Source organism: Dipodomys spectabilis, unplaced genomic scaffold (assembly GCF_019054845.1).
Source record: "Dipodomys spectabilis isolate Male_0828 unplaced genomic scaffold, ASM1905484v1 ptg000006l, whole genome shotgun sequence".
Lineage (NCBI taxonomy): Eukaryota > Metazoa > Chordata > Mammalia > Rodentia > Heteromyidae > Dipodomys > Dipodomys spectabilis.
In genome coordinates this window covers 15,077,701-15,104,052 of record NW_024870683.1, presented here as the reverse complement: position 1 = coordinate 15,104,052, position 26,352 = coordinate 15,077,701, and the positions used below count along the sequence as shown (strand labels likewise).

At 35.7% G+C, this 26,352-nt stretch overlaps 2 protein-coding genes across 2 annotated transcripts; one reads left to right on the top strand and one right to left on the bottom strand.

Annotated features, from left to right (window-relative positions):
* Positions 1-4,887: 4,887 nt before the first annotated feature.
* On the top strand, positions 4,888-8,221 carry LOC122124148 (olfactory receptor 13C4-like). Its single transcript, XM_042698845.1, has 2 exons — positions 4,888-5,875; positions 8,133-8,221. Exons 1-2 carry the CDS (start codon positions 4,933-4,935, stop codon positions 8,219-8,221), a joined length of 1,032 nt encoding a protein of 343 aa, XP_042554779.1. The 5' UTR covers positions 4,888-4,932.
* Positions 8,222-17,543: 9,322 nt separating this feature from the next.
* On the bottom strand, positions 17,544-18,504 carry LOC122120780 (olfactory receptor 13F1). Its single transcript, XM_042695019.1, is given in 6 exon segments — positions 17,544-17,596; positions 17,599-17,764; positions 17,766-18,255; positions 18,257-18,359; positions 18,362-18,411; positions 18,413-18,504. Coding segments are annotated over 6 exon segments (954 nt in total).
* Between the last annotated feature and the right edge of the window lie 7,848 nt (positions 18,505-26,352).

Sequence of the window (26,352 nt, the reverse complement as noted above, 5' to 3'; positions counted from 1 at the left end):
GATGAGGCATACTTAAAAACAAGAATAACGGGGAAAATAAAACAGGATCTGTTGGGTTTGTATGTCAGTGGAAGAAGAAAGGCCAAATGGAGAATGACGAATGAAGATAAATGTAATCCATGTAATTTATCTGCACATATGAGAAAAAGAACATTGAAATTGGTTTTGGATGGGGGAGTGGAATAAGACAGATAGCAGCAGTAGGTTTACATATATGTAAATGCTACAACAAAACTCCCCTTGTACAATATAACATTCTTCTTGTTGATATTAGTTTATCGTGTGGACACTGGCCCATTTCAAAAAGTCATGAGGTCAGGTGATGGTTATTTTCTTGTAGCATTTCAGTTCAGCCACAATATATATACAGTACCAATTTTAATGGCGTCTGTGGGATGCTGTCCCTGTTGCATCTGAAGTTTGTTTATCCTACAGAGTCCTCACTCCAACTTTAAATTGCTTTGGGAATTGGGGAACAATTATGATAACTGTTGCATAACAAATGTTCTCTTTTCCACATCTATGGAGTCAAGAATTGTTTGTTAAACCTGGCCATAATTCAGTATGCTGACATAAATACTGTGAAAATGTACGTGGTTTCTATAGGAGGTAGAATAATTTATTACTACAAAGGTGAGTCTTGAATACCAGAAACAGCACAATAATTGAACTTAATGAAGCCCAATCTATAATTACAGCTATTAGTCAATATGCATTTTGAATAACCTAAAGAAATGTAGTTATCAATTATTTTACCAAATTACTCTTATTAATTATTATTTGTATAATATGTGTAATCCTTAAAGCAATTTCTATATGTTGTCATTTCTTATTTATTTTATTCTTTTTTTTGTCCCTCTACTGAGGCTTGAACTCAAGTTCTGGGTGTTGTGTCTAAGCTTTTTTATTTAAGATTAGCACTCTACCACTTGACCCACAACTCCACTTCTGACTCTTGGTTAATTAGAGGAAAGAGTCTCACTTACAGACTTTCTTGCCTATGCTGGCCTTGAAAAATAATTGTCAGATCTCTGCCTCTTGAGTAGCTAGGATTATAGACATGAGGCACCAGAGTTATGGCCACAGTCTTTTTAAATATCCCTACAAGTTATAAGTATTTTATCACTACCACAAATGAGAAAACAAGCTCTTAAGTTATGAAGAACCAAACAACCTTGATTCTGGTCTGAGGTGCTTCCCAATTGTGTTAAACCCATGTAAGAGGAACTCCAGAGAGTACTCAATGACCCTGTACACTGTGCACGGAGATTACTGACATCATTGCTGATTATTTACAGCAGATGGCAGTGGTTTGTAATTACAGAAAGATGCTAAAATTAAATATTGTTGGAAATGAACAATTTGAGGACTAAGTTTCCCTCAACCTGAATCCACAAATACCACACAAGGAAACTGTTTAAGAACCTAGCGAGTAAACCATGGGTTCAGTAAAACCTATTTACTATGTATAGACACTGTATGTAGGCATCAGAGGATGGGTGAGAGATACAGGTATCAAGGGACGAGCAAGAGAAAAGTTGATTTCCGTGTCTTTAGTCATTTTCCATTATAGAAACTGACTGACTGTGAATTGTGAAGGAATTTCCGACTAGGAAGTGTCAGTAGAAGCAATTCAACTAGCCTAAGGTACACTGCCACTTTGTCTTGGAGGAAAGATATTAAGCTTCTCATGTCTGGATCCCCAAGGAGTCTGATCTGGAAGATCTTGTGTGCTGGGAACTTCATGTCTGGCTACTTTATTTTGCATTTGGAACTGGAGCAGTGAAGGAGCAGTGAATCTTCTGGTGTCTGTTATTCAGTGTGTTCTTAACTAATTTCCGGTCCCTACCTGAGGGAGAATGTTGGGTATCCTAAGAAGTAGTATAGAATAAATGTCAAATCATTGCTTCTTTTCTCTGAGCACTGTTGAGTGAGTACGTCTAGAGCATCTTCATGATTCTATAATTTTTCTAGGGTTTGAGCTGATTATTCTATGTTTTGACATGTGGTTTTGCTAAAGATAGTAAGGTAAAAAGAATAGACTTCGGATCAATTTGACTTCATCCTAGAGAACTATTTCTAAGCTAAATATGACATGTAAGATGCCACCATAAAATGTGGCTAATTCAATGAAATGATTATATATTCCTTCTTCTTTTCCTCCTTGCTTTCTTCTCATGCTACCTTCTTCAATTTTCTTCTCTGCTTCCATGGCTCCCTTCTCCTTTCCTCTTTCCCAACATCCTTCCCTCCTTCCCTCCTTCCCTCCCTCCCTCCTTCCCTCCATCCCTCCTTCCCTCCTTCTTTCCTTCCTTCCTTCCTTCCTTCCTTCCTTCCTTCCTTCCTTCCTTCCTTCCTTCCTTCCTTCCTTCCTTCCTTCCTTCCTTCCTTCTATTTTAAAACTCATTAAATAAAAAGGAACAATCTCTTTTGGGATTAACTTTTTTCATTTCTAAGACTGAGAATGTGTATTCCCTTATTTGCCTTTTTTCCTCAATATTTAAATATTTATAGAGTCAAACACAACGATGATTTCAGGAAGAGCAACTTTCATAGTTGGTAAGTAATGACAACCATGCTAACTGATATATATATATATATATATATATATATATATATATATACACACACATGTATACATATATACATATATATATATACACACACACACACATATATACATACATATATATACCATATATATCTTAATTTCTTTTTTTTTTCTTAGTAATTCGTGGGGCCTGAACTTTGGGCCTGGGTGCTGTCCCTCAGCTCTTCAGCTCAAGGCTAGAGCTCTTCCACTTGAGCCACCGCACCACTTCCAGCTTTTTCTGCTTATGTGGTACTGAGGAATTGAACCCAGGACCTCATGCATGCAAGGCAAGCACTCTACCACGGAGCCATCTTCCCAGCCCATGTCTTAATTTCTTTTAGTTACATTTCTGCTAAAAAAAAAAACAAGTCAACAAAAAGAAACTCTTGTAGTGTCATCTTGTATGATGTCAGCTTGGGGAATGCTAAAATCAGACATGGGAAAGCTCTGTACGTTTTTTTTTTTTTTTTCTCTTTTAGGTCTCTGATCAATACCCGAACTTGGCTTCTGCTGCTTTTGATTGCCGGCTAGCACTTTACCAACTCTGCCATGCCTCCAGCTCTAGCACTTGGCTTTCTAATGGCAGGCCTTTCCTCACAAAAGCAGTGACATTCTCTCCTCTGTCTTTGAGGTTTTCTCCATGGCCTGACATTGACTTTATTTCTCAGGAATGCTATGATACTTATTCAAAAAAGTCCTTCGTCAAAAATGGATAGCTGCTAATTTGCTTACTCTTTATTTTGACTCAACTTTTCACTTTCATATGTTACTCTTCCCAGTTTTTTCCCCCAATCTCTCCACACTTTTAAGTCCAGCTTAAGGTGGACATTGTAGTAGATTCTCACTTATATGACTTAAATCTTATACATGTCTTTCTTTTGAAAAAGTTTCTTATTTTAGCCTAAGATTCAGTAGGAAAATATAACTGTAACATATATCCATATGAGATTCCCCTATGCTCCTAGTAGCCAACTGTGAAGTCCACAATGGAAACAATTTACATGAATGATTTTATTTATTCTTGCTAGTCTTAGAACATGATTGGTTTCAAGGTGAGCATCTAATAATATTCTCAAACTAAACGAATACAGAGTAGTTTGATATGATTTTACCCTGTTTTTGAAGCATCCTGTCCATTTTTTTTCACTATTTAACAATATGATGTCATTCTGGTGCATCTTGTAAAACCCTAAAGAACTGTCGTCTTGAATTTTCCTAGGTTCTTACGCTCATCTATATAGGAAGAAAGAAAGAATGTTGGTTTGAATGAGAAATGAATCTATAAGCTACAAGCTCAGTGTGTATTATGAAAGTGTTTCTCCTCCAGTGCTAGGGAGAGTGATTTCCTAAGCATTATCAGCAGCACTTAGGAAAAGGAACACTACAACAGAATCTAAAGCTTTTCAATATCCCCAGATGCTTTGCATGGACATGAAAATTATCGTAACCTTGAACTGACACAAGCTATGTCAAAGAGCTTAGCTTCAAATTCTATTATTTACTACCTGATTAATCTCAGTGAAGTTCTGTCTTTCGTGTGTGGAAAAATGGTGATAATATAAAGAATTTATATTTAGAAAGACATATAGTAGTTTATGTACAACTGTATGAATGTTTCTATGAAATTTAGAAACATTCTTACTATTTTCAGGTTGGCTTTAAACCAGTAAATTATCAAGATGAAATTTGAAGCTGAAGAATAAGCTGGAGTTTATTCAATGTTCTCCTAGATTTCTCTATCCTGTTTGTATGCAATGGTCTTACCAAAGGAACAATCACACAAGATACTGGATGGACTGAAATATGAAGTCTATAACTAACTATACCTTGAACCTGCTATTAAATTTCAGGTGCTGCTTTTCAATTTATAATGATTAAATATTGGTAAAAGATTCAACTAAATTGACTAGTTACCAATCAAAACTCTAATCCTTGGTGAGTAAATATTTTCCCTCAACTGCTTCTTTTGGAACAAAATAAATCGGACTTTAAATTGGCAATTGGCCATGAGTGTTAGAACCATCAATTACTGAATGTAGTTCTCAGCATTAAGAAAGGTTACTTCTGTATATATGTCTGTTCATGGTTAGTTGTACATAAATTAGTAATCATGCTTAGATACTTCAATGCATTCTAAATTCATTGCATTCTAATAATGCATGTTATTGAAGAGAACATTGTTAGAGCTTCAGACAAGAATTATTGAGACAAGAATTATTGTTAGAGCTTCAAGCAAGACACTTCTAAAACCTAAAAATGATGTTTCAGGTAGCTTGTACCATTTCTTTGCAGTGGGCATATTTTATGTAAAGTCTTTGATTGAATCCTAAGTGAATGACATGGATCAAAGTAATCAAACATTTGTGTCAGAATTTCTTCTTTTGGGTTTTTCTGGGTATCCAAAGACTGAAATCATCTATTTTGTTCTGGTCCTGGTGATGTACCTCGTGATTCTAATTGGTAATGGTGTTCTGATCGTAGCATGCATCTTGGACTCCCGTCTTCACACTCCCATGTACTTCTTTCTGGGAAACCTCTCTTTCCTCGATATCTGCTATACAACTTCTTCTGTTCCCTCAACACTGGTGAGCTTAATCTCCAAGAAAAGGAACATTTCCTTCTCTGGATGCACAGTGCAGATGTTCTTTGGATTTGCAATGGGATCAACCGAATGCTTGCTTCTGGGCATGATGGCTTTTGATCGTTATGTGGCCATCTGCAATCCTCTGAGATACCCCATCATCATGAGCAGAGAGGTGTATGTAGTGATGGCTTCTGTGTCATGGCTCTGTGGTGGAACCAATTCAGTTGTGCAAACGTCTCTTGCCATGCGATTGCCTTTCTGTGGGAATAATATTATCAATCATTTTACTTGTGAGGTCTTAGCTGTCCTTAAGCTAGCTTGTGCTGACATATTCCTCAATGTTATTACCATGATGATATCAAATATGGCCTTTCTGGTTCTTCCACTGTTGGTCATTTTTTTCTCCTATATGTTCATTCTGTTCACTATCTTGAGAATGAACACAGCCACAGGGAGACGTAAGGCCTTTTCTACCTGCTCAGCTCATCTGACTGTTGTGATCATATTTTACGGTACTATCTTCTCTATGTATGCAAAACCCAAGTCTCAAGACCCAACTGGGGAAGAAAAGTTTCAAACTGCAGATAAGGTCATTTCTTTATTTTATGGAGTTGTGACTCCCATGCTGAATCCTATAATCTATAGCTTGAGGAATAATGATGTCAAAGCTGCTATAAAATATATACTGAAACAAAAACCACTTAAATAACAGCATCAGGACATTCATGTCTCTGTGTAACTTGTACAAAAGTGGACTCAGAGAAAAGTCAATGAGAATTTTTTTGAGAAAACCTGGTTAGTAAGAGATATTGTTTTTGCCTTCAGTAGCCTTGCTCAGGTAGAATAGTAGAAATAGACTATAGTTTGCTATAAACTTTGTAGTAAATCTTGCCCTAGATCTTACAAACACTTGGGATTCCATTAGCATTCTATCCTGTGATATATCTGAAATAAGTGTTTCTGATGAACCACACAGCAACAGTGGAAAACAACTACATGTGAGCATTGGAAATGAAGAGACAAGGGTACAAACCCTTCAAGCCTCCAAACTACCTAAATGGGTTTTGGGTTGATTATTCATTTCTTCTAAGCCATGGTGATCTTCACTCCCAATAAATGAACAAAGCTGATTCTAGTGTCATTTCAAGTTTAAATAAGTTGGAAACTTGCTAGCATAATATCAGTCTCATACTGTCCAAAAAAATCACAATTGAAGCTTAGACTCAACATTGAGGAATGAAATATACTACTAAATCTAACACCTCTTTCACTGTCAGCTAATCACTAGAAGAGCCAGATATCTGTTCCAAGATGTTCACCATTAATCCTAACCTCACTTTCCTTTGCTGCTTCTCCAATATCTTCATAAAGTAAAGGTAGGCACATGAGAAAAAAATAATAGACTGTAAGATAATTGGTGGGAAGCGGTTCACTCCTGTCCCTAGACAACACAGAAAAGATTGTGGAGGTTCTGTTGTAGGTCTGAATGTGGTATAACTTGATGAACCCTTGAGGGTACAGATTAGCAGAACTAGTCAAGAAGGAAGAAGGCCCACATTATTAGCCAAAAAGGGATATCAACATCTCAGATCTTTCTGAATTGTTCTCACAGGCTCAGAAAGGGCGCTAAAAACAGCGAGCAGTTGGGAAAGTGAACTCAGTTCTTACTCTTCTTCAGTGAGTTAAAATGCAGAGGTAAATGTTGCTTTTTCTGTGAATCCTTATTTAGGAGACCAGTGATGAGCTACCCCATCCACCATGCCCATGATTTCTTAGCCTATTTATGATTGCTGAGGCTTTACATCACTTTTCCGTACAGTTTTCCTCTTTTCTATTTGTTTTAGAACCTCATCAACCTACCTCACTATTCATCTGCTCCATCCACACTTTGTCAATCGACTTCCTTCAGGTTTACCCAGCTTTCTACCTAAATGATCAGAATCTACCTAAATGATCTAAATCTTGCAGTTGTTTTTCTTTTTTTAAGCTTTTGATTTTTCTATTATATATATATATATATTTATTGTAAAATATTGTACAGAGGGGTCATATTACATGAGTAGGGTAATGAGTACATTTTGTAGCGAGCATTGTTACCTCTTCCTTTGTTCCCCCTACCATCACTTCCCTCCCCACCTCCCCAACTTCTCCCGACCCCCCACCCTGACATTGTAAAGTTTGTTTTCAACATAGTGTCCCGTACATCTTGTTGTCACAATGTGTCAACCTGCATCTCCATTTAAGCATTCTGCTATATCCCTTCCCCTCCCCAAATTACAAAAATGTATATACAAGCTGAAGAACACCAGCATCAAATCCAGTAAAAACCAGTTATACTGTGGGGGAAGAACATATAAAAGAAACAAAAGAATCGCATAGTGCATTATAAGTACGTTAAAAACAATAGCAAGCAAGAAAAAAAATACTCGTGTCCCTGTCTTGGGGTACTTTACCACAGTAGATGGAGCATTGTGACTGTAGAGCGTCTACAGCTGCAGGTTTCTCTCCTCTGGATTGGATAATATTGATGTTGATCCACCATGCTTTTGACAAAGGCTCATCATTGTGGCATTTGAGCAGTCTATGCCTTTCCTACATCCCCACCACACATCATCCATTGAAAACTCTAATTTTCTTTAAATTTTGGTCCATACTTCATTGTGTTGGTTGAATGCCTCCATTTCCTCTCATCTTTGGTCTCTAAGAGGCCATTTCAAAAGGAGCATAAAGATTTCCATTTGTGTTAGTTCTTTTCTAAACTCAGGGAAGTTTTATAATAGGCAAAGATGTCATACTTTAATTATGTCTCCTCAAACATACCTCATAACTTAAACTTAATGTAGGGGTCCTATGTAGTTAAATAAAACTTACACGTTTAGATGATATGATTCTTCCATTCTTCCATATTTAAAATATATGTGGTATCATTATTGTCATTATCTGATTCCTTTTCATTCTTCTTAAGAAAAATATTAGCAATCAGAATATTTTATCATTCCTCTCTATTTGTGGAAAGGAGTTTTAATTACTTCACACTTTTGTGATTCTAGACTTCTATAATCTTACAATATAAAAAATCTTGACATATTTCTGCTAGTATTTAATGAATACATATTGTAATTTGTAGAACGTGTTTGTTTTTGTTTACATGCTTTCATAGATATTGCTCTTGATATTTTAAGTTAATTACTGTTTTTCAGAATCTGTGCTTTACAGTAATGTGACATTGATTGGAAAATTTTAGTCATAGTGTAACTATTACAATAATAATCTATTAACATTGGGTCATAATCTAAATAGTAACATTTATACAATAACTGAGTAGATTTAACTAAAACACTTTAATATTGAATCAATTTATCTGAATTTATTCCCCAAATCATTTGATATAGATGTAAAAATCTTGTGATCTTGACATACAGATTCACTTTTGCCTATGGAATTGTTTATTTTTTGTACATTTTTATTGTAAAAATACTGTAAAGAGAGGTTACAGTTACATAAGCAGTGTAGAGTACATTTCCTATCAAGCATTGTTGCCTCTTCCTTTGTTTTTCCCCTATCATCACTTTCCTCCTCCTCCAGGAATTATTTATTATATTGTTGATTTGAATTTCTTTTCAGTCCAATAAAGATTGTGCATGGCATCTTGTATGAAATAAACTTAACAAAAGAGCAAAGAAAATGTCAGCCAAAATGTTAAAGGTAACGAATTTAATTCACAGCAAGTATCTGTTTCCATTCATAATGTCTAGATCTTTTTTTAAAAATGATAGTGTTTTGTTTTTGTCATTGTTTAAGTTATTAAGATTCTTGAGTTAACTTTGCTTTGGTAGATACATTTTAAACTAGAAACCTCTCATATTACCTAAAGTTAGTTGTGTGGACCTTTCCCTCTGTCAAAAGTCACAAGGGCAAGAAAATAGTATTTTCTCACTGAATTTTTGTTCACAATATATTCTTAGCACCACTTTAATTGGGTCTGTAGGACTCTGTTCCTGTCATACCAGAAGATCTTCACACTACAAATCCTTCTCTCCAACTTCAAATTCCTGTGGAAATTGGGGAGCAATTACACCTGTTACATAACAAGCATTTCTCTTCCATATCTGTGGAATCAAACATTGTTCTATGAACCTACCTTTAATTTAGAATGCTGACATAAATATTAAGCAAAAAAGAATTTAGTTCTAGTAGGGGGTGGATATAATCAATTATTTTAAGTACGAGATCTGAATACCTTATAATGATACCTTTCATTCACAATTAAAACTACTAACATCATAATCCTACATGTCTATGTAGGATTGTCTATGTTTTGTTTCCTGTGTATGACTTGGGAATCTTGTCTGGAAAATTCTTGCTCATTTCAGTGTCCTGAATGTTTTCTCTGTATTTCTTTCTTTCTTTCTTTTCTTTTCTTTCTCTCTCTCTCCCTTCCTCCCTCCCTCCCCCCTCCCTCCCTCCCTTCCTTCCTCCCTTCCTTCCTTCCTTCCTTCCTTCCTCCCTCTCTCCCTCTCTCTCTCTCTCTCTCTCTCTCTCTCTCTCTCTCTCTGCTATCTTTATAGCTAGCTGCTGGTGGCTCACGCCTGTAATCCTAGCTGTTCAGGAGGCTGAGATCTGAGGATCACAGTTCAAAGCGTCTGCACATTTTTTATGGGTTCTTTTTTTAAAAAATGTTTTTTATTGTAAAAATGGTGTTCAGAGGGGTTATAGTTTCATGAGTAAAATAATGAGTACATTTCCTATCGAGCATTGTTACCTCCTCCTTCGTTTTTCCCCTACCAGACTATCTCCAATCAACTGCCAGAAAACCAGAAGTGGCACTGTGGTTCAAGTAGTAGAGCAATGGCCTTGAGCTGAAGAGTTCAAGGATAGCGCTCAGGCCCAGAGTTCAAGCTCCAGGATAGACAAAAAACAATCTTTATGTAGTATACAAAAAGATTTCAATTCAACATGTCAGTTTATGAGTATAGTGCATCTCAATCAGTGTCACCCCTTCCATCATTCTTCCTTTATTTTTGTTGATCATGGGGCTTGAACTCTAGGCCTGGGCACTGTCCCTCAACTCTTCAGCTCAAGGATAGTGCTTTATCACTTGAGCCACAGTACTACTTAGGCCTTTTCTGTTTATGTGGTGCTGAGGAATCGAATCCAGGGTCTCATGCATGCGAGGCAAGCACTGTACCGTGGAGCCACCTTCCCAGCCCCCTCCCATCATTCTTTACCTCAACTGTTCCAACTATATCCATCTCCTTATTACCTGGATCCCTTTTCACCTATGTGCTTTGAATATTAGGACTTCATTTTCTCACCTTTTTTCTCTCCACTCATCTTCCTCCTGCCCTTTGAGCCTCAAGCCCTAGACATAACCATATAGGATTGTTTTGAAGTCAAAATGATTGCACACCAAAGGAAGCCATCAGCAGAGGAAAGAGATAATGTGCAGAATGGGAGGAAAATAGTTTAAAACTGTCTATCTGGAAAAGTGTTAATATCCAGAATATACAAATGGGTCTCAAACCTCAGTGACAACTAAACAAACAAACTCAATTGACTAAGACACATTATACTCATGAACTGAACATGTTGCATTAAACCCCCTCATACAACTACATAAAGATAATAAAAAAGAAATAAAAATGGGCAATAGGCCTAAAGGGCAGTCATGTATCAAAAACAGGTTCAAAGTTACTAACTATGGGGGAAAGTCAAAGTTACAATGCAATAATGTCTCTCTGTAGTAAAAATGGCTAGCATCCAAAAAGACAAAAAATAGAAAGTGACAAAAATCAACAGTGTTGGTGAAGATGTAAAGGGAATCTCTGTAAATGATTAGTGGAATCTGAGTTAGGACAATCATAACTGAAAACTGTTGAAAAATGCGCCAAGAAATACAAATAGAACTATGATAGAATCCATCAATCTCACTTCTGGACATATATTCAGAACAAATGGAAAACATACATGGAACTCGCACGTACATTAAAGCATTTTTTATAATAAGAAATGGAAAGAATTTGAGTGTCAGGTATAGATACATAAAAATGGGATATATACAAAATGCAACACTCTTATACCATTAAAAATTCTGAAAGTGTCATTTGTGAAAAAATGGATCTATGTAGATATATTTATGTTAAATTAAATTTACAGTACAAAAGTAAAAGAAAACTAGGATCCTGAGTCTTCCTTTCTGGTGAAAAGTTAAGTCTTCATGATCTAACTCTTCTTCCTGTACATTGGTAATGTTACAGTTAATATTTGCCTTTTTGATCTCCATTTACCTGTGGAATTCTTTGGCCATTCTCTGTTGCTGACACAAAATTTGTGTACATTTGTCAGTGCTTCCTCTAGGTCATAACGCATGTGGAAAGAAAGTGAGGTTTGGGTTTTCCCTTTGTTTATTAGCCATGTGAATGCAGCTAAGAGAATTAATTTCAAGAGCAGTACTGGGCACATATGAAATAAAAGTTATTTTAATAAATTTTTTCCTCTAAATAAACAAAAGTGGAGGCATTTCTGGCTTCAGTCCGAATAAATAAAATTAAAAATTGGTTTTAGACTCAATTTTCTCATTTCATGTTTGGGGATGTAATATTCTCTCATTTGTACCTCTCCTTCAACTTGGTATTACTTAAATAATTTTTAAAGTGAGAAACTCTCTCTAGTTTGGCTTCTGATTCCATGAAATTACACATCTCAGAGAAAATTTTCCCACCCCTGTCACACAATAAACTGAGTTTTAGATAGAAAGTTGAGCTAATTAACCTAAGAACTGGTAGCAGTTATGAAAAGACTAGGTTTATGTATGTCCCAAGTGGTAATTGCTAATGATCCAGCTAATCTAGCCATCTTACTTGTACATGTCACATATATATCTGTTCAGAAGAAACTATTAAAATCAAATTGCGTTATGTCACCTCTGGAGGGCAGGTAAGGTCCTCTAAACACAAGATTTCTGTTTCTAATAATGTGGCTCTTCCTATTTAAAAATGTCATTTTTTCTGACAGTAGAACCTTCATATACACCTATCATGTTAACCTTTCATTCATCCGCAGCAAAGTAGGTGCTATGAATCTGCTACTTTTAAATGATGTTCAGGCTGTTTCTTCTGGAACATTCCAATTCTCCCTTTCTCTCTTCCATTTTGACTTTTTCCAGATCTGGTCTAGAACTGAAATTGTTTCAGAACTCTCTCTTAACTTATTTCTCATTAACATCTTTCTGGGCATCCTTAAAAATATTCATTCTGACCCTATGATATACATCAAACACTTTCATGGTATTTTTCTGGTTTCTGTCACTGAAAATAATCACTGTGATGCTGACATGATGCATCATACTTTTCCTGCCTTTACTTGGATGCCAATAGGCTTGTGATGAAGTTATTAGTAATATTGCACACATGTGATAGTGGGGGAGAGTTTATGATATTTGTATTTTAATAGTACTTATTTTCTGAAGTACCTTGAACAGCATGATGTGGCCCTGAAGCCTGCTAGAAAATGTCTTTAGTGATTTTCCACATTGTTAAACAAGTCCACATAACATAAAGAAAACCTATTGCATCAGAAAAAAAATCTGAATTATCTGCCAATTTACACAACTGGTAAATTAACAACTAACTACTCAAAACATGACACTCCACCTACTGCCCATCTTTCCCTGGCACTTCAATAGAAATGAAGAGTTACAGGCTCTACTCAGACCTGCTAAAAATTAAGTTTAATAAGATACTCAGGTATATATATATATATATATATGTGTGTGTGTGTGTGTGTGTGTGTGTGTGTGTGTGTGTGTGTGTGTGTGTATATATAATTGGAAATACTAAAATAATCAAATCTTCATTTTCAAAATGGCAGAAATCCAGATTGTATTGGGGAGGGGAAACATATACTAGCTTTTGATGCTGTGATCCATCTCCCTTTGGTTCCTGAGATTTCAAGGATACATGTTTTGATCTGTATAAATTTCTTAGGTGTCCTGGGAACAATATTTGTTATCCTTTTGGGATATTTTCTCTTGTTTTATTTTTTAATGAATTTTTGCTGTGCCTTTACTTGCATTTTCCATCAGCACTCTTTAATCTGCTTTTCATCCCATCTAGTGACATTCCATTTCACAATTTGTATATTCCATCCCCCAAAATAATAGTAAATAACTTTTCAGCTCATTAGTCTCTTACTTTTCATTAAATTCTGAGTAATTTATAATTACTCTTCTGCTAATTTTATCATCTTTTATTTTTGAATATGCTTCTTCTTTCCTAGCTTTTATACAGAATCTGTTATTCTTTTTCATGTTTTGTGCTTTGGGGGATGAGTAATAGTCACTTTACCTTTTAGGCTATTGAATGCTTAAGTTTATGGTCTCCTTTAAAGTATATTAGATATATTCTGGTAGGCAGTAATTTGTAGATTACCTTGATCCACTTGCGACATGTTTTTAGCTTTCTGGGAGCAGGTATAGAGTTGCATTAACCAAGATACTGAGTATAATTTAAGAAATGTGGGTGATTTTGCTTTGCTATTTGCCACTAATATGGATTCATATATGCTTAGTTTAGGATAGGTAATAGATTAAAGCCAGAGTAATAACATTTCCTGATACACAATGGAAAGGATTTCCAATTTCCCAAGTCATTAAATGACCCACAACCTGTAATCTAACAGTGGTGTGATAAAGCATAATGTAATTTTAAGGTTGTTGAAGATGGAACCAGATGTAGGCTTCTTCCTACTTCCATTGACAGAGTTAACTCAAACTCTGCTGTTCTTAATATACTGACAGAAGAAGACACCTGTATGCAGTACCTTAGAATCTTGAATACAAGTTGACACCTTACATTTATTCTTTATGTGATGGTACATATTGTAAAACAGACTTTAAGCCAGGCCCAAAGAAACATAGGTCCTATGGTTTCTCTTATTTTCAATAACTAGTATATGTCTGGGACAAGCAGAAAAGGTCAAAAGCTATGTACATATGACCAGATAAGATGATGTTAAGTGAAATGAACCCCAAGATAAGGACACAAGTGTTTTTTTCCTTCTTGCTATTGTTTTGAACATATTTATAAGATACCATGTGATTTTTTTTGTTGTTGTTTTTTGTATGTTCCTCACCCATGGTATAACTCCTGTTTTCACTGTATTTGATGTCGGAATACTTTGGGGAGGGGAAGGGAAAAAACAAAAAATGTTTAAATAGGGATACAGGTTGAACCACTGTAACAATGAGATGTACAAGACACTGTTGAACAAGGAACTTTACAATTTAGGTAGGGGTGGGGGGGATAGGGAGGTGGTGATGGGTGGGTAGGGAGTGTAGTTGTGGAAGTGGGAGGGAAGGGATAGTAGGGGAAAAACAAAGGAGGAGGCAACAATGCTTGATAAGAAGTGTACTCATTACCTTGCTCATATAACTGTAACCCCCCCCCCCCTTTGTCCAGTATTTTCACAATAAAACTTATAAAAAAACGAAAAAAAACCCAGACTTTAAAACATCTAGCACAAGAGCAGGAGTGAACAATGTTCTCTCTGACATGCTGCAATTCCACATCTTACCACTAGTGAGAGCAGAATAGAGACAAACCTGTTAGTCTCCAAAAACCACTTACATTCTTTGTCCAGAGAACTATTTCACCTTGCCGTAAATTCATTATTTCTTGAGATTTATAAGCTTTCAAGCACAAACCCTAAAGATTTCAAACTGTACTACATCTCTTAGAATGACATGTAGGCCATTAGGCCTAAATGAAATTAGGCCAAACCTAATTTCAACCACATGACAAAGCAGATTCGCTTGAAAATGGCCAGGAATCTGTACAAATTGTCACAGTTTTTACTTTTGCTGTTTTGTGTGTGTGTGTGTGTGTGTGTGTGTGTGTGTGTGTGTGTGTGTGTGACTGTCTTCCTTCCATCTTTCTTATTTTTTAATTCTTTCTTTGTATTTTCTTTGTGCAAGTATAGAAGTTGAAAACAAGGCTTCACATTCTCCTTTGGCTTTTCTGTTCATAGCTGGCACACTGTCCCTTAAGCCACACCTGGAGTTCCTACCTTTGGCTGGTTAAAAGAGATAAAAGTCTCACAGTTTTGTCTTCCAGCGCTGGCTTCAAACCAGGACCCTCAGATCTTAGCCTCCTGAGAAGTTAGGATTATAAGCATCAGCCATAAGTGACTGGCTCTTAAGTATTTTCAACATAATTTAGTATAGAAAATAACAGGTAGATATAAGAAAAGTTCCAAGTAACTTTTTTTTTCTGATCTAGAAAATTTAGAAAAACAAAAAGAGCCCAGCTCATTTTCTTAAATTGAATTGTCTAGACAGAGATCCAAGGAACAGAATTTAGACACAAAATAAATATTAAGGAAATGATCCTAAAGAAAACTGGTAAGGGAGTGGCAATTAAGATTCCAGGCCAAGTTCTGACAACAGATAATAATAGCCTAGCTTCTCAGAGAAGGTCTGGATTGAAAATTATAGCTCAAAGTTGTGTCACCACACATAAACCAGTGTAGGTGATAAAGCAGTAGCAATGGGAGATGGACCACATACAGTCAGACTAAAGGAAATATATTTGAGGTAATTGATGCCAAGTTTCTTATTTTCAGAAAAGACATATATATATATATATATATATATATATCAAAAAATGAGGATAAAATCTATTGCAATTATACACATTAGTATATGTTTTTTCATCTTATAGATAAATATAAATAGAATAGATAGAAATGTATTTATATACATTTTTTTGTGCATGTTATAGCTCTGTTTAGCTTTGTCTACTGTTATGGCCTAGGAATAGAAACCTTTGTTTCTAAAGATTTTTTTTTTTTTTTACCATCACTGGGTCCCCAGTGGCATTGATCACCTTCCTTAGCAAAACTCTCTAAAAGAGGTTCACCTTGCTTACTTCACTGACAAGATTAGAGTAGCTTCTTATCTTTTGTACTTTACACTTCATATTTCTCTTGAGTCCTCTAGTTCATGGATTGCTGTCATCAGGTTCACAGGAAATAAAGCATCTACTTCAGGATTTCTGAGACGATCCTGTCCCTTATGTTAGAGACTCTGCACATCCTGGCCCTTTTTGTTGAATGGGAAGCTTCTCCAGATGTTTGGAACCTAAGCCGTTTTTGTTCTTCCATTTCAAAGATGAATGCACCTGAAGGCTCATTACTGGTATAACAGATGTGTGCCAATATGCTCAGCTGATAATTACCTATGATCATGTCATCTTTTGTAAGCCTGAGGCCCAAGGAGATCATATTTCTAGTATCAAGTAATACCTTTTCTATAGGATAAAGCCATCATTCACAGAAATCCAAGCAAGTTTCTATGATAAGCAGAAGGTGATGTGTGTCCATTGGCCTCATTATTCCCTAGCTTCACTGAAGATGTAAAAGCAAAACATCAATTTGCATTAATGACAAAATTCTAATTTACTTAATTTTGTCCTCACATATTAAGTGTATTCATGAATCATTTTCTACAATATGCTTACATTAATAGTTTCTTTTACAATGTAATTACTACAGGGTAAGGTTTATCTATCTTCTCCTTCAGGGGTCAATTATTCAACATACTTTAAAAATAACACTGTGGACGCATGTATCAATTAATTCACAGAGACTTCAAAAAACACAATATGAAAACATTCTGACCTTATACTCAATTATACAATTAGAACCCCTATAATTGTTTCACCTTTATGCTACCTCATACACAGCATTAAAATTATGCAAAACCTTATTTTGCAAATTTTATAAGTACAAATAGTTATTCACCCAACACATATAAAAATAAGCAAAATTATGTTTTGTCAAATCTAAAAATCATATATTTTCACATTTTTAACACTAGGGAGGCTAGGAAGAATTCTAAAGTTGATAGTTTTATAAATAACATTGTATGAATATGCCTTGAGTTATATACACACTGATTTAAAATATCTATTCATTTTAAATCTAGAGATAAAAGCAAGTAATTGAAAAATAGAAAAAAAAGAAAAGAAAATTTGAAAATTTACCAGTCTTAAAGTTTGACATTCTTATTAAACCAGGTATTTCCATGATTATGCCACATCTGGACACTGAGCTTACATAGGCAACCATTTAATTTTGATGTTATGCTGATGCTTATTAAATGCTAAGTATTTCCATCAAAGCCAAATTAGTTCTGTGTAAATGAATTTTATGCAAAAAGTTTTGTTTATAAGGCAAATCAGGACAGAGAACCTGATGGCAAACTCCTAATCCAAATGATTCTTCTCAAGAGTTTTATGTTATATTAACTATTATGCAGTTTTCAAGATAATGTTGTAGATTGTCCAGAAAAGTGTGTTTATTCTCCTATTATTTGATGACAGACATTAAGATGATCCTAAAATGATTTTCAATCAGCAAGTTTTCACAGCTTCTTTTACGTCTTTGTTCCATAGACTATAGATAATAAGATTGAACATGGGAGTTAATCCAGCATATACCAAAGCCATGAATTTATCCACTTCCCATGAATTTACAGCAGAGGGCGTCAGGTACACGGAGAGAGCTGTCCCATAGGAAAGAGCCACCCTGTACAGGCAGGTGGGCTGCCCATGTTGAAAAGACTTTGCTTCGACCACCCACAGAACTGATTCTCAGAATGTTGGAGAGGATAAAAGCATAAACAATAAGGATGAGTAGCATTGGTATGGGAAGAAGGAGGACACTGATCACCAGCACTGTGAACTGTACCATGGAGGTATCGATGCAAGCTGTCTTCAGGGCAGCCAGGATTTCACACGGAAAATGATTAATGATACTATGATCACAGAGAGGCAGCTTCAGCACAGGTGCTGTTTCCACCAGGGCAGTGAGGCAGCCTGTTACCCAGGAGCCAACTGCAATTTCCACGCAGACCCTCCCAGTCACCCTCCTAAGAGGTTATCTTAGGGGGTGGCAGATGGCCACATACCTGTCATAGGCCATCATGGAAAGCAGCACACACTCAGTGGAGCCCATGGCAAGAAAGAAGGATATCTGAGAAGCATATCCTGAAAATGAAATGGTGGTGTCCCCTAAAACATTTTGCGAGCATTGGAGTGAGCACTGAAGAGGTATACCAGATATCCAGGAAGGAGAGGTTGCTGAGGAAGAAGTACATGGGAGTATGCAGGTGAGAATCCAGGATGTGATGGAAATCGGAATGATATTTCTCAGCAAGGTTATCAGATACATCAGGACACAGCACAAATATGATGGCTTCAACTTCAGGATAATGAGAAAATCCCAAGAAGGAAAAGAATGTAACAGATGTCCAATTCGAATGGAACATTTTACTGTGTTCTTCTATACAAGCATGTATATATCATTTGTTATATATTTTTAAAAAAGGATTCACTTTCACATTTTCACATGTACTTATTACCTATTATCATGTGCTTAAATGCGTCTCTAGTCTAATGTATTAATATTACATATTTGAACAATGTCATAAATTTAATCAAGAAGTCAAGATACAAATCTTCAAATTGCTATTTTTGCTATAAAACTTTCATTTCAATGTTAGGGAGAGTGGAAAGAGGGTCTTTAAAATTAAATATAGGAGGGTGAAAGTGTTTTACAATCTTTGTTCAAACTATGCTTGTAAGTCGTTTACAGCTGTGCAATCAATTTGCCTTTAAACCATTGAAACGATGCTCTTTCTTTTTTATTTATTTATTTATATTTTTACAGTGCTCTTTCTTTAAACGATCTTCTTAAGAGGAAAGTTTTTGTTTCCAAGTTCACAATTTCATCTTCAGCTCCTATGGACGTTTTCAAAAGCAATTTTTTTTGGGGGGGTAAGTGAGTGACTGAAAAGAATGAATAGGTATCTCTAGACACAAACTAATTAACTGAACTTTGAACATTAGGAAATAAGCAAGAGTTTCTCTTTTCACACCCAGGGTGATGGAGAAGGATGTGCTCACGTTAGGTAACACAAGGTAGATATATCTTTCATAGTGCCAGAGTTGTCCTGGTGACTATACCACAAAAACACCCTCTAAAAGACCAGCTGTTGGTATTGGAAGGCAATTTAAGCTATTGGTTGATTTTGAAAGATTGCCAACTAATGCTACCCATTAAAGTTTCACATCTATTTGTGCAGTATTACAAAGTTTGCAACTCCAGGGACAATATCCCACTGACCCAACTGTAATCAGTAACTTGTCGGATCTAATTGTACTGCTTTTCAAACAAGAAATAAACATGCTCCCATTGACTCTATTTGGGAATGGGGAATTTTACTTTTTTCCCTAGTATGTTATGTAAATACTCAGGCTGATAAAATTAACGTGAATTACTAATTTTGATGTATTTGTCTTTGGATTGAAGGAAAGTTTCATAATACCTGTGAAACCAAGTTGTATTAAATATGGGATCCTCTAAAATTGGGGAGATCAGAACTTAGGTAACTCTGTACAATTCCATTTGCAGGTTGCTTGTTTTCCAAGTAAGACTCTGATGGTTTAAAGTATATAGTAGCCAGGAGCCGGTGGCTCACATCTGTAACCCTAGCTATTTAGGAGGCTGAGATCTGAGGATCTCAGTTCAAAGCCAGCCTGGGCAGGAAAGTCTGTGAGACTCTTTTTTTTTTAATGTTTTTTTTTTATTGTAAAATGCTGTATGGGGGGGGGGTTACAGTTACATGAGCAAGGTAATGAGTACATTTCTTATCAAGCATTGTTGTCTCCTCCTTTGTTTTTCCCCTACTATCTCTTCCCTCCCATCTCCACAACTACACTCCCCTCACCTCCCACCTCCTGACTAAATTGTAAAGTTCATTTTCGACACAGCGTCTTGTACATCTCATTGTTGCAATGGGTCAACCTGTATCCCTGTTCAAACAATTTGTTTTTTCCCTTCCCCTCCCAAAATTATACCATGGAAAGTAGTATGGATGTTCCTCAAAAGACTCCACATAGAGCTTCCCTATGACCCAGCATTCCCACTTTTTGGCATTTACCCAAATGATCACAAACAAGACCATATTAAAGCTACCAGCACAACTATGTTTATTGCAGCATTATTTACCATAGCTAAGATATGGAACCAACCCAGATGCCCCTCAGTAGATGAATGGATCAAGAAAACGTGGTATATATACACAATGGAATTCTATGCCTCTATCAGAAAGAATGATATTGCCCCATTTGTTAGGAAATGGGAAGACTTGGAAAAAATTATATTAAGTGAAGTAATCCAGGCCCAAAGAAACATAGGTCCCATGATTTCCCTTATTTGCAGTAACTAGTGTATGTTTGAGACAAGCAGAAAAGGTCAGATAAGTTGATGATAGGGAAATGAACCCCAAGATAAGGACGCAAGTGGTTTTTTTCTTTCTTGCTATTGCTTCTAACCTATTTATAAGATACCACGTGATTTTTTGTTGCTTTGTATGCCTCTACCCCACGGTATAACCGATTTTCACTGTGAGATTCATATCTCCAATAAACCACTAGAAAACTGTAAGTGGCTCAAGTGGTAGAGTGCTTGCCTTGAGCTGAAGAATGCAAGGACAGCATCTAGGCCCTGAGTTCAAGCCCTATGATCGACAAAGAAAAAGAAAAATGATAAACATGCCACCAGTTTTATTGTATACAATTTGTCATTAACTACATTAAGTATCAGATTTAATCATGGCTATTGTTGATTAATATCACAAATAACATCACTTATTAAATATGTCCTCATTCAGAGAAAGTCACAAATTTGAACTGCTGTCAAGATTTTTAAAAAGTACAACAAACTCCAACACATTGTACCCAGCCATTGTATTTCTCTAGCAGCTACGATAACAAATACATTTCACCAAAATCCAGCCATTGCTTGAGATGGAATCTAATGGAGTTCTTTTCCAGGTAGTCTTCAAACCATAATTGACTGATCTTCATGTCCCAAGTATGTAGGAGTACAGGTTTGAGCCATCATGTGCAGCTAGCCTTTCTTTTCTTGTACCCAACTGAAGGAGATTGAAATCAATCATACGTATTAACTTTTTCAACTATAGCATTGCTGAACCCTGATGTTCATTGGTACAATCATTTTTAAGTTACATAATGGCTATCACAGAACTGTACTGAGTATATTAAAATTGCTAACTTATGAGTGTACATTATATATAATGGATTCATATATAATATCAGTATATGTCAAATATATATGTCAGTATATCATATATACTATTAATGTATATACTCTCAGTATATATGATGAATAAATGAACATATACTATGGATACATATATGCTATCAATATATATTATACATATATTATCAATATATGTGTATCCATCCTATATAATGGATAAGCATATATACTGATTGTATGTATATACATTATTATACATTAATTAATTTATATGTATATCTATTTATACTCTGTATATAATACTCTGTATATAATATGCATACTGTCAGTATATATATATAGGTATATATGTGTCTTTTCATCTCTTTATATGTACATATATTTTTTCTTTTAGTAGATCTTGTTAATAAAGCATGTAAATATCTGTTAATGTTAGAGTGAGTACAGACCTGGGAAGACTAAATTCAAAGTGTTACTAGAATGAGGAATAAATGATTCCAGGCAAATATGAAGAGAAATAATAGGAAGCGATTAAACTGGAAACTGGGAAGCTCCACACTATACTAGAAGAACAGAAGAAGAGCAGGAATCTGAAATATGGGCAGGCTCTCAAAGGAGAATCAGAAAGGTTCCAATCACTTAACTGGAGTGACAGAGAGTAAACTAGACCTGAGCCTGAGAGATGGAACCTTATAATTACCTGTATATTGTTATGTTTGCTTACAAAATTGAAGAGTCAGAGAATGCCTGGTTTGTCTAGGCAGAGAAATGAGTATGCTATGGCTCTACAATAGACAAGCTAATAAGAGGCATGAGAATTCATTAGTTTTGTAAAAAACTAAATGCATTGAGATTTTCTAGCAATGGCATACTGCCACTGGGTGCCCCTTGGCATAACAAACTGAAAGCCTATCCGATGTAGAAGAGCGTGAAGTAAGTCAAATTCACTTGAAAGCATTGGTGTTGAGGAAATACATGAAGTGGAACCACAAATGTTAGTCCTGAGGCCCCATTCATGATGTATGAAGCCCCAAGGGAAGCCAGTGAGGGTCACAGGAGCTGTTGTACTAAGATGATGCTTTTGCTTAGCTGAACTAAACATTGAAAATCAACATTTTTAACATTCCTACTTCTTTTCAAAGGGAAATAAATGGAAAAAATGATTCAAGAAAGCAAATATATGAAGATCACATTCCTCCTGCTTTGTTTCTGATTTTGAATCATTTGATTAACTAGCATTGATTTTAAGTTACCTTGTTAGATGTTAGGGATCAGAAAAAAAATGAAGATGTAAACTCTTCCTTGAACGTCTTTTCATTCTAACCTAGAAACGATAGCTCAATGAAAGAAGTACTTGTGAGTTGTGGTAGTCTGTGAATAGGTGACAAAGGATATCACAGAGGAATTACTACCAAAGTTGAATTTGGAAAGTTATTGAGAACATCTCAGTGAGTAATTGAAAAGCCTTCCAGGCAAGGAGAATAACACGTACTTAAACCTGGACTTGTAAAATGTCATTTGCACTCAGGAAAAAAATAAGTAGGTGAGTGTGACTGGATTATTAAGTGAGAGAGAAAGATTCACCTGAAGTGAAGCTGTTATTGACACTTGGGGTAGTCTATGCTGACTGCAGGGCTTCATAGTTAATATTTTTCATATTAGAGATATACTAATGTATATTTATATATATGAATATATACTAAATATGATCCAATCTTTCTTCTGTGTTGGGGCTTGAACTTAAGGCCTTGCACTTGCTTTTATCACTTGAACCACACCCCCATTCTTCTTGATTTTTAGTATTTTTCAGATAGGCTCTCATGTATGTTTGTTTGTTTTTGCCTAAACAACCTTAGACCTTTACCACCTACCATAGATCTGGGATTATAGGCATTTGCTCTTAATGAATCACTTAGGTGGAATTAGAAGAAAAGATTAGAAAAAATGTGGACTGATATTAAAACATGTTCAAAGTAACCCAAAAGAGCTGGACAGACATGTATATTAGATATATATTAGAATGATCTAATTTTGAAGGATTTGGAAAACTAAAGGGAGCTCTCATCCAGGACTATAATGCCTCCTAGCAGGTGTTTCATTATGGCTCACTTGGGCTCACTTTAGAGATTCTTGGGGACACTAACAAAGATTTATTAACAAAGGGCACTAGAGGGATGGACACCTATTTCAATGATCTCAGTAAGATCTATGTGCCTGGTTAAATCATGAAGGAAATAATCTGATCACAGCTGGGACTAAGAGAATTTCTTTGGTGCTTTCCTTATCTCCTCTTAAGAAAATAATCATTTATTCCTGGATTAACATATATTTGGCTGAAAAAATCGTTACACTTCCTCTCAAATAGATTGGGTGTAAAGAAAGATAGTTAATTTCTTACAAAGTAAGACTGTTAATAAAGGAGATGTCCACATTTTCTAGAAGGGAAAGAAGTATTCATTTGCCATGGCCACCATAATAAAATGCCATACTCTGGTAAATATCCAAGCTGAAGGTGTGAGGAGGCTTAACCCGAACATTAAAATTCACACTCGTCTGATCTCTAAGTAGTGATTTTGTTCCCTTGGCACAAAGGAGCACACACATATAATAAGCTTTATGGTAGTTTCTGACCAGCAAACACCAAAGAAATAATGTCAAAGAAATAATCAGAACAAAAGATGGTTTATAGCCTATACTGGAAATGTAGTACAAAGCCAGTATCTGAAAGTGATAGGGAAATGAGATTCAAACACTAGAGAAGCCAGGCCCAAAGAAACATAGGTCCCATGGTTTCCCTTATTTTCAATAACTAGGAAAAGCAAAAAAAGGTCAAAAGCTATGTACATATGACCATATAAGATGATGTTAAGCAAAATGAACCCCAAGACAGGGAAACAAGTGGTATTTTCTTTCTTGCTATTGCTTTTAATGTACTTATAATGTATATATGTGATTCTTTTGTTTCTTTCGTATGTTTTCCCCCCACGGTATAACCCCTGTTTTCACTGTATCTGATTCCGGTGTCCTGCATCTTATATATACATTTTTATAATTTGGGGAGGGGAAGGGAAATAACAAAATGCTGAAATAAGGATACAAGTTGACCCATTGTAACAATGAGGTGTACAAGACACTACAATTTGGAGGGGGGTGGAGGGAGGAGTTTGGGAGGTGAGGAGGAAAGGGATGGTAGGGGAAAAATAAAGGAGTAGGTAACAATGCTCAATAGGACATGCACTCATTACCCTACTCATGTAAGTGTAATCCCTCTGTATAGTATTTTTACAATAAAAATATATATAGAAAACCCCCACTAGAGATACAGAGGGATGAGGAAGGAATATGTTCCTGTCCTGGTTGGGACAGGAACCAAAAATGAGCCTGGTTTGCATAGCAAGGGCAGAGTAAATCATTTAGACACACTTTGTGTGTATGTGTGTGTGTGTGTGTGTGTGTGTGTGTGTGTGTGTGTGTGTGTGTGTGTAGATCCTGGGGCTTGAACTTAGGAGCTGGGTGCTGTCTCTGAGCTGTTTTGCTAAAATGTAATGCTCTACCATTGAATGTATTTTGGAGGTCAATGGGAGATAATCTCATGAACTTTCCTTCTTTGTGTGGCTTTGAACTGTGATGTTCAAATCTCAGCCTCTGGAGTAGCAAGGATTAAAGGAGTGAGCCACCATTGCCTGCCCTTAGTCATCTTTTTATGTTTGGAATGCAAGAGTGACAACACAGATATATGTTAAATGAGTGAGTGTTAATACAAAGACCATGCTCTTGTAAGCACACAAATGGAAACAAGAGAAAAAAGGGTTAATTCTCTTATCCTTCTGTGACAGGGATGTAGCTATATGTGTAAACTACACTATAATTAATATAATTTATATGTATATTTAAGTAGTTGTACAAAGGACATTTAACAAGGCAGTTTATGAATACAATGCAACTTGATCAATATCACCCCTTTCAATGTTCTTACCTATCCCTCTCAACTTATCCCTTTCCTCACTTTTCTTAATTTTGTATGCTATATATTGAATTTTTTATTTTTCTTTATTTTATTTATTCATTTATTTTTAAGTAGGTGCCATTTAATAAAGCAGTATATGAATACAATGCATCTTGATTAGTGCCACACATTCAACATTTTATAGTATATACAATAAATTATTGACTATATTCTTTGCCCACCTTCATTTGTCTACTCTCTCCCCTTGGTCCCTTTTCCTTTGCTTCCCCCATTTGCAAGAATGCACTACCTGATGCTTATTTTGTTAGACTTTGAATTTGTCTTCCTGAAACAATTACAATATTTAGCTCTCCGTAGGGTCTACTACAGATAATTCATTTCTAACCATTTGCATAGCTCCCAACATGATTACTTATAGATTAATAGGCACATTCTAGCTACAACAAATGAGGGAAACTATGCAAATTTGTTTCTCTGGGTCTGAGTTATTTCACTTAATATATTTTTTCAAATATTTTCATTTCCTTACAAATGGTACAATATCATTATTTCTGATGGATGAGTATTTTGTTGAAGTTTTTACTGGATTCTCTCCCTTTCTTCTCTTCATTCATCTATTCCCTTTCATAACTCAATTCTCACTTCTTTCAAGTACCATTTCCTGGTGTTTATTTTGTTGAACTATGATTTAATCTTTCTAAGGCATTATACTATTTGAGTTCTTCCCTGAACCTACCTATTTTACTTCATACATTTGAGAAAACAATCCAAAATCTCATATGGAAGCACAAAAGTCCCCCAATCACAAAAGAAATCCTGAGCAGAAAAATTAATGCTGACGAAATAACAATACAAATCTCAAACTCTACTACAGAGCTCTAGTAGTGAAAACAACTTGGTGCTGGCACAAAAACAGGTTTGAGAACTAATGGAACAGAAGAGAAGACCCAGAAAGACAACCACAGATCTATAGCCATCTAATATTTCATAAGGGAGCTAAAAACATAGGTTAGAAGAAAGACAGCCTTTTCAACAAGTGGTGCTGAGAAAACTGGATATCCACATGCAGAAAACTGAAACTGG

Bases quoted from the DNA above. Each gene is read 5' to 3' on its own strand.
- LOC122124148 (XM_042698845.1), top strand. From the start codon at position 4,933: ATGGATCAAAGTAATCAAACATTTGTGTCAGAATTTCTTCTTTTGGGT. The intron at 5,876-8,132 runs CACTTAAATAAC...ATTCCTTTTCAT, and splicing joins ATATATACTGAAACAAAAAC to TCTTCTTAAGAAAAATATTA.